Source organism: Eurytemora carolleeae, unplaced genomic scaffold, assembly GCF_000591075.1.
Source record: "Eurytemora carolleeae unplaced genomic scaffold, Eaff_2.0 scaffold123, whole genome shotgun sequence".
Taxonomy (NCBI): Eukaryota; Metazoa; Arthropoda; class Copepoda; order Calanoida; family Temoridae; genus Eurytemora; species Eurytemora carolleeae.
In genome coordinates this window covers 269901-278990 of record NW_019396038.1, presented here as the reverse complement: position 1 = coordinate 278990, position 9090 = coordinate 269901, and the positions used below count along the sequence as shown (strand labels likewise).

The 9090-nt window shown below is 33.8% G+C and overlaps 1 protein-coding gene across 1 annotated transcript; it reads left to right on the top strand.

The window, feature by feature from the left end:
* The first annotated feature begins 2086 nt into the window (after positions 1–2086).
* On the top strand, positions 2087–3411 carry LOC111699614 (dipeptidase 1). The gene has a single exon (XM_023470331.1). The coding sequence runs from the start codon at positions 2133–2135 to the stop codon at positions 3354–3356; it is 1224 nt and encodes a 407-aa protein (XP_023326099.1). The 5' UTR covers positions 2087–2132; the 3' UTR covers positions 3357–3411.
* The last annotated feature ends 5679 nt before the right edge of the window (positions 3412–9090 follow it).

The window sequence follows — 9090 nt, the reverse complement described above, 5'->3', positions numbered from 1 at the left end:
CGCAAGATTCTTTAAACATAAACAAACACTTGAATTTATGGAACGGATTTGTTTTAGTTCTAATGTCGGGATTTTTGACCCCCACCCCCCTGCCCTATTATGCTTGCACATGCAATTTCAACTTTTCTATTTTAATAAATTTATATTTATTTTTTATTATTTCAGGGTTAGACTACAAGGTTTCTCCGAAAAAAGTGTGTTTAAGCTTTTTGTCTACTAAAATTCATTGTTTTGAAGTAAAAAGTACTTCTAGAGGTACAAAACCCATAGATGGAGGGGGGTCGAAAATGTAACATTTCTCTGTAAAATGCCGTGNGTTCATTTGAACTATTTTTATGTTCATTCTGTGTAATGTTTATCTAATTAATTGTCATGAATATAACTTTATGAAGATTATAAAAAAAATTTTAAAACTGAATTGGGGTAGAAAAATAGTTCAAATGAGCAAGAAATGCGTTGATTTAAACTACAGGATAAGACGTCATGTCAGTAGTTCAAATGAACAATAGTTCACACGAACAATAGTTCAAACGTACCATAGTTCAAACGGCAGTAGTTCAAATGAGAATCCACCAATTATTCTTGTTTGTTTACATTTCAAGAAACTTGCGCTTTGCCGCGTGCATAACCAGAGTTCGCTGCAGGTACGAGTTCTCTGCAGGCATGATACCGGAAAAGAAACTCATTTGGTCATTGGTATCAGAGACCAGCAAAACGTTAAATAACTCTGAACACGTCCGTCACCATTTAAGCTTAATTCTTCCTATTCCTCCCCCTGCCTCACCTCCCTATTCCAGTCACTTTCTTGAGTTAAGCTCTGAACCTCTGAGTTTTGTGTCCTTCATACCCACCTCCTCCCCCTCTACTCCGTCCTCTCCTCTTCCTACTCCTATCCAAACCTCCAAAATATTTCCAATATTATCATTTTTTCCAAAACTCCCAAATATTCCCAATATCGACATTTTTTACCCAAAAAGTATTCTCCAGAAAACAATAATATTTCCACTCTCATTGTATGTTTTGATGCAACTTCCTATCCAATTTTCAAGATTCTTTTTTTTTCCAAAATATCCAAATTTCCAAAATATTTCCAATATTAGCATTTTTACTCCAATAGTTTTCTCTAAAAATCCACTAGCATTGTTTGTTTTAAGGCGACCTCCTCTCAAATTTTCAAAATATTTTCAAATCATAAACAGTTCTACTCCAATAATTATGGCACTAACAGGCCAGGACAACTCTTTCAGGAAGTGGAGTAAAAAGCTTGAAGATGACAGGTTAAAAAAAAGATTATGTTTATTGGGACACCCTGAATATTTCACGAATTTTATAAAATTACACAATATATAAAACTTCTGTTTAACCACAAAACTATTTTTATTTCCTTCGTTTAATTCTTTCTTAAAAAGTTAGGAAATAACAGGTTGGAAAAAAATGTTAATTGGGACACCCTGAATGCTTCTCAAATTTTATAAAATTATCCAATATATAAAACTTTTTTTGCCTACTATACTATTTTTCTTTCTTTTGTTTAGTTCTTTCTTAACACAAGACCCGGATTTCTGTTCTTTTCTGAATAGATGGAAATTATGAAAATATTCTCTGTCGGGTTTATCAATTGTGAATTTGTGGTCATTTTAGATGATTTCACAATTTTTTAAGACAGACTGGTGGACCTCACTTTGCCCAGGAGTCATAGTTTACCCATGCTTGGTATTAAATTAAGATTTTATGATTATTAAAAGGAAATTGTACTTTTGGATATGAAATGGCACAGTTTTACAAATGTATATGAGAAAAAAGCTTGATTATGTAGATGGATGATAGAAACGTATGTGAACAAGTTCACACAGTCCATATTTACTTATTCAAATTTACAGAACTAACATATGCTATTGATAGTTTCTCAGATCTCAAATATTTCATCATTTACTTATTTCATGATCAAAAACTAAATACTAAACTCAGTTGTATCAAAGTATTAGGAAGAAGAAATTTATATCATTTTTGTTTTTCGTTTCTGCATTTTTATTACAAAATTTTATCTTCCCTAATAACCTCAAGAGATAAGAAAAATTAATATATGGTCAATTCAAATCAAACATTGAACAGTTGAAGCTTGAAACATTAAAATGAAGTTAACTGCCATTGTGGAAGTGATCCTACTTCTTGCGAGTACTTCTCATGGTGGTCCATGTCCTGAAAACATCATGGCCAGAGTAAACAAAGTCCTTAAAGACTATCCTATCATTGATGGACATAATGATTTCCCTATGGGCGTCAGAGACTTATTAAACAATGATGTGTCACTTCTTAACTTTGATCATGACCTAACTAAAGAAGAACCTTGGGCTTCATATTACTTCAACCATGTTGACATCCCTAGAATGAGAAAAGGGAAAATGGGAGGTCAGTTCTGGTCTGCATATATTAGCTGCAGCAGTCAGTACAAGGATGCAACACAAAAGTTCCTTGAACAGATAGATGTTATTCATCAGATTGTTGATAAATATCCAGAAGATCTAATGTGGGCAGATAGTGCAGCTGATATAGAACTAGCATTTTCAAAGGGTAAAGTGGCAAGTCTGGTAGGTGTGGAAAGTGGTCATGCAATTGGTAGCAGCATGTCCATTCTCAGAACACTGTATTCAATGGGGGCTAGATATATGACCTTGACTCATGGCTGTAACACACCCTGGGCAGATGCTGCACAAGTAGAGGATGGTTCTTTTCCCTCTAGAGTCAATGGACTAAGTGATTTTGGAGTTAAAATAGTTCAAGAAATGAACAGACTTGGCATGCTAGTAGATCTCTCTCATGTGTCTTCTGATGCTATGCGACAAGCAATTCAAGCATCTTTTGCACCTGTTATATTCTCACATTCAAGTGCCAGAGCAGTTGCAGCACATTCTAGAAACGTTCCTGATGATGTCTTAGAAATGGTAAAGGAAAATGGTGGAATAGTTATGGTGAACTTCTACACCTGCTTCTTAGTTGAAAGCTGCAGAACCCAAAATGCAACAGTTCTGGATGTTGTGAAGCACATAAATCACATTAGAAAAATTGCTGGAGTTGACCATGTTGGAATTGGTGGTGATTACAATGGAATAGATGTTACCCCAGTTGACCTTCCCGATGTATCCTACTATCCCAATGTTTTTGCTGCACTCATTGAAGACACTGAATTTGAGTGGACAGATGAAGACCTGGGAAAGTTGGCTAGTGGGAATCTGATCCGTGTCTTGAAGGAAGTTGAAGAAGTTCGGGACTTATTAGCCATAGAGGGTCAGAAACCTGATAATACCTGGATATCCTCAGCAGATCTTGGAGATGACACAGCTTGCAATTCAAAATAATTGCTTTCATAGATTTGTCAATGCTAAATAAATAAACCTAAGCTTCATGTAGAAATACTAATATTTGATATAGTTTACCTTAACTTCCCTGAAAAGAAGTTGTAAACAGTTAATAATCGTGTTTTTCAGTCCATTAAAAACTAAATTTTTCTCCAATAAAAACATTTTTACTTTTTATTTCATCAATCTTCAAAGATTAATAATCTATAGACTGGGATTTGAGGAATGATTAATAAATTCAATCCAAAAATAAGAGAGTACAGAGATCTATTAAAGGCTAGAATGTGACATTTTCTGCAGGAATAGTTCAGGCCTCAGGGTCCTTCAAACAAATTTTAAAACCTTTAATAAGTAGACAAAAGAAAGAAAATGGAAGATTACAATCATATTTAGAAACTGCAAACAGTGTTGATTCTTTCTTTTAAATTTGTAAAACTTAACACCTGAATGGGTATGCATGCCGTGTCGGCACAAGTATAACCCATCTAGCTGGGGGTATTAACACCTGAATGGGTATGCATGCCGTGTCGGCACAAGTATGACCCATCTAGCTGGGCATATTATCCCCTGAATGGGTATGCATGCCGTGTCGGCACAAGTATGACCCATCTAGCTGGGCATATTATCCCCTGAATGGGTATACATGCCGTGTCGGCACAAGTATGACCCATCTAGCTGGGCGTATTATCCCCTGAATGGGTATGCATGCCGTGTCGGCACAAGTATGACCCATCTAGCTGGGCGTATTATCCCCTGAATGGGTATGCATGCCGTGTCGGCACAAGTATGACCCATCTAGCTGGGCATATTATCCCCTGAATGGGTATGCATGCCGTGTCGGCACAAGTATGACCCATCTAGCTGGGCATATTATCCCCTGAATGGGTATGCATGCCGTGTCGGCACAAGTATGACCCATCTAGCTGGGCGTATTAGCTTCGATTAGCAGTCTTTATTGTATAGTCTATAATTCAATTATATGTAAAAAAAGACAGTGGTCAGTGAGTAAAATATTGACATACAATGGATGATTACAAGGGTCATTAGTTCCAAAATTGTCAAAGTTCTTTTTTTAAATCTATATCTTAAAATCAAAGCATAGTACAACGAAAATAAACAAAATATTTTTTTATGTGCGTTATACTTAATATTTAAACAAGAAATGTCAACTTTAAGCTAATAAAAACGTGAGAATTATTTTTTTGAAAAGTTGTAGTTTCTTTAAAAATTGATACATAAATGTTTCTTATATTGTTCCAATGTTAAAATTTCATAAATAATTGCAAGAGATATGACAGAAAATCCTCAAAAAATGTCAAGTGAAAATCTGCAAGGATCACGTTTTTACTGAGAGTATGTTAACATGGATTCTCAGCTTTAGATCAGTTGGTATTTTTAACGCAAGAGTACACGTTAAAAGTACGTTTTTATTTTTAAAAAAAATCTACATAAATGTAGATAGTTCCCCAAAAAGCCAAATTTGAATTGTAAATGTTTTGCGGATTTTTTTGGTCATACTCTTTCGATCAATTATTGATAAATTTTCATTATATTATATAAACATTTTCCATCAAATTTTAAAGAAATTTAATTTTTCAAAAAATCGGGTTACGGTTATTTTTGATTCAATGTTTCAAACATATTCTTAAAATGTTTAGTCATATATTAATTTTTACCAAAACCTGAAGCAAATAGCACTTTTCAAATTTTTGTACTCACCCTTCATAGTTAACAATAAGTTGTAATACCCAAATTCAACTCCCATCCATTTTTTGAGAAATACTGACCTCTGATTTCATACAACAAATTTATTTGGATACCCTCCACATTTTAGCCTACACAACATAAACAACATCAAAATATAACTGGTTAGAAACATTTGATCTGATTAATAACTAGATAGGTTTAAATATTAATTTTTTAATTTCTGATAACATTTTAACACTAACAGAGATCAACTCGTATACTTAGTTTTAATTATAAAAAAATATAAAAGAAAGCTGGTAAATCAAGTTACTGTTTGACTGACTAGAATTTGACATGTTTATCGTGCTCCAAGTATATATATCGTCTATTGCCTTCAGCATAATGATTATCTATTACATTATTGCGAAAAGTATAAAATGTTAATAAGAGCAACAATACAAACAACAGTTTTCAAAATGCATTTTTATGCTTTACTTAGGTAAAAAACAATATTTATGAACAATTGTTTAACAATGATTATTAACTACATACTGCAATAAAACTGACGACTTTTCATGCCAACAATGGAAAAAATGTAAAAATACTTGCTCTGTTATTAAAATTATAATATCTATTGTTTGTTAGTACACTACAGGACCTTTAGAACAGAATACTGGTTTATCATTATAAGCTTGTGTACTGTACTGTACTGTACTGTACTGTACTGTACTGTATTTATCCACTATCCTAATCAAGGGTTCAGAATTATAGTAGAAACTGTGCAGTGTGCATACCATCACACATTGTACTATTAACAGAATACACAGAAGTACAAATCTACGAAGAGGGAGAGTGTTTAGCATCTGTTTGATTTGATTAGACGGATCCAGATCCGTCCTCTACAATTGTCCAATATTTAGTTTTTTTTATTCTTTTCTGATGTTTGATTATTAATTAATCAATGACCTCCAGATATCTGTGATATATATATCTTGATAACGAACAGTTTCTCCTGGAACTGGATCCAAGGATTAAATGATGCGGATCCAATGGATTCCTCAGCACTGATTAAAGGTACAGTACAAGAAGATGGATTGTAGAATCCTTAATGAACACATAAATACGTGTTTAATTGACACAAAATATCGGAATAAATGCAATTTGTTTAACAATTTACTCACGCCGCGGTACACAATGCAGTATAGTGTACTCTGCACTGAGTAGAACGGTTAGTACATATAAAGTACAGTGCGGTAGATTGTACTAGTTGTTTACTTCAATAGCTCTATCACAGCCCAGGCTGAAAATAAATATAGATTAACTATTGTACTGCGGGGTGATTATCGGCTTCATTTTGCTAATTTTTCATCAATTCTTTAAATTCTTTTTATAACATTTTGGCCATATAGAATTTACAAACTGATGATATCAAATCTAGTTTGTACCAGTTTTCCTAACTTAACTTTAAGGGTTAGCTACAAACCTGGTTGTTGGCTGGGAGCAGAGAATCCAACCAATCCGCCACATCCATATCCACATCCATATTATCATCCGCCATTCCTCCGCCTCCCATCTTATCCCCTCTCAACTGCTCCGCCCAGCCTAGTTCAGGCAGATGTCCTAGATCGAAGGATAGATCTCCAAAATCTAGTTGAGGCAGATCGATCGGTGGGTTTTTATATGCCGGGGGAGGGGTTCGCTGTCTCAATGGTGGAGGGGAGCCTTGCATTGGTTGGATGGTGTTGCGAGCAGGAGGAGGAGGAGGGGGAGGAGGTGCAGTGCTCGGACCATCACCATAACCTGAACAAAAATAAATAGAAATTTAACTTAAAATGACTATAAGCGTAATTTACCCTCCATTAACAACGGTACGCTTAAAAATTTTGGCTCATCAAAGAATGAATTAGATATCAATGTTTATAAGTTTGGAAATTGTTTATTTTCAATCGTGAATTCGCTACTAAAGTGACTTGCGCATTTCTACTGTAGGAAAAGGAAAACATATGGGACTTATCAGAATTAAACACTTTTAAAGCTAGAAAAACTACAACATTTTCTACATTAATGATCAGATTTGAAGGATTCATGACGACCGTTGTGAATCGGAAATTCTTATCTTTCCAATCGCAGGTCTACAAACGTGACAATACAAACAAAGAAAGAACATTGACCAGAGCTGGGAACTTTTGAATGGTGGATATCGAGATCAATGCTTGATTCTCTTTTTCTAAATCTCGAGACTAACCTAATCTTGTACTTGTGTCCTGAAAAGTGTAAAAATTTCAACCAATCAGAGTCGCGTATCAGAAGCCGGGAAATTTGAAATATAGCGCGCCATTTGAGATTAATATACAGAAAAAATCGGTTTTTGATTTTTCTGTAATATATTCAAAAAAGTGGATGACGCAAGAAATTAAAAGTGTTCACATTGGATATTCGGATTAAGCAATCGGGATAAAAAGTATCCCATTCTGAAGTTCCCAGCTCTGAAAGAATATACAGAATAAAACGATGTTTTCCTTAATGTTACCAGGATAAAAGTTTACAGGGTACTCTTATCGCTTATGAAGGACATAAACTTCTGAGATGAAGGGTTACTTGTAGTGACGTCAATAGAAATAAAACTAGCTTATTTTTTCCTTTTTAAATAAAAAATGTGTCTCATGTTCTATGAGTGTAACTGTATATTATGTTGGCATATCTCCAGTCTAGAAGGTGTATACTAGAAAGCTCAAGCATAAATGCAGAAATAACCTTGACATAGGAAATGTCTACACCGTCAAAACAAATCCTTATTAATCCTAGTAATAGTGGTGAAATTAGAAACTACACAAGGTTTCTTTCAACAATTTGATTCCACTAGAACTCCTAAAACCATTCACTGAATCAAACAACTGAAGTTGAATCCCTACGGAAACTGAAAGTACTCGAATACAATTGAGGATTAAATATTAAGCTTCTATGTTCATTTTTGAATGAAATAAACATGTTCAAATCCTTTAAGAGATGGACACTGTAATTTAACGTGACACTTCGCACTACATTACATCCCAGATTACATTGGAATCTTTAAAACCATGTTCCGAGGAAACGTTATGAAGATATTCTGTGTTCTATCAGTTTCAATTGTAAAAGTCATTTGAGGATCTCTGCTGAAGAATAAGGAATTAAATAGAGAGAAAATTTAACTAGTTTCAAATACATAAAAGCGAAATATTCTAAAGTTTAATCAGATAAAGATTTAAAAGATATTGTTTCTGAATCAGGGATACAACTCTTTAATTTAGGTTTAATTAAATAATTTTAATATATACAAAATATATATCAGATTACGTCTAATCCAATAATGCTTTTACACTTTAACGTGCGATTATTGTGTTCCTTACAAGTTATCAAAAACAGGAAAATGATACATTGATTTCACTTTCATTTATTAAAATTTAACCTGCGAAAAAAAATAAATTTTAGGATGGTTTTTTTCAGGTTTTCTTGACATATTGACTTTATCAATCTTAGCGAAAAAAAGTTCAGACGCGTAATTCAAGAAATTATTAACCTAGGAGAAAATTTCAAGGTTAGGTTTAGTAGGTTACAGTTTTAAAATCTCAAAAAATGATTTGCTTACCGTATGTAAGTATAATATCTAAAACATCTTCCATGTTCTGCTCTCCACTTGTTCCCTAAACATTGTTTTTTAAGAAGCTATGTAAAGGTAGCTTATAAAATTGTCTTTGACAACTGCACTCTCTTTTGCTGCGATAATTGCGATATTTCTTAAATTTCTTAATCAGTCTAAGATAGAAAGATTGTGAATCGTACATCCCAGTTTACAAATGGAAGGTGTTTCGCTACTTAGCGATTTCCCTAAAGACCTAATATATGTACCGTGTGGTATTTCTCAGGATTGGATCGTAAGACTCCCTTCTCTCAACGCTCTTCATAATAAAAAGGAAGATAGTAAGGTTCCGAACGTTTATTTCTCTGAGCCTTCAATCTAAACAAGTTTAATAAACCCACAGAAAAAGCTTTGAGTGAAAATCATACAAAT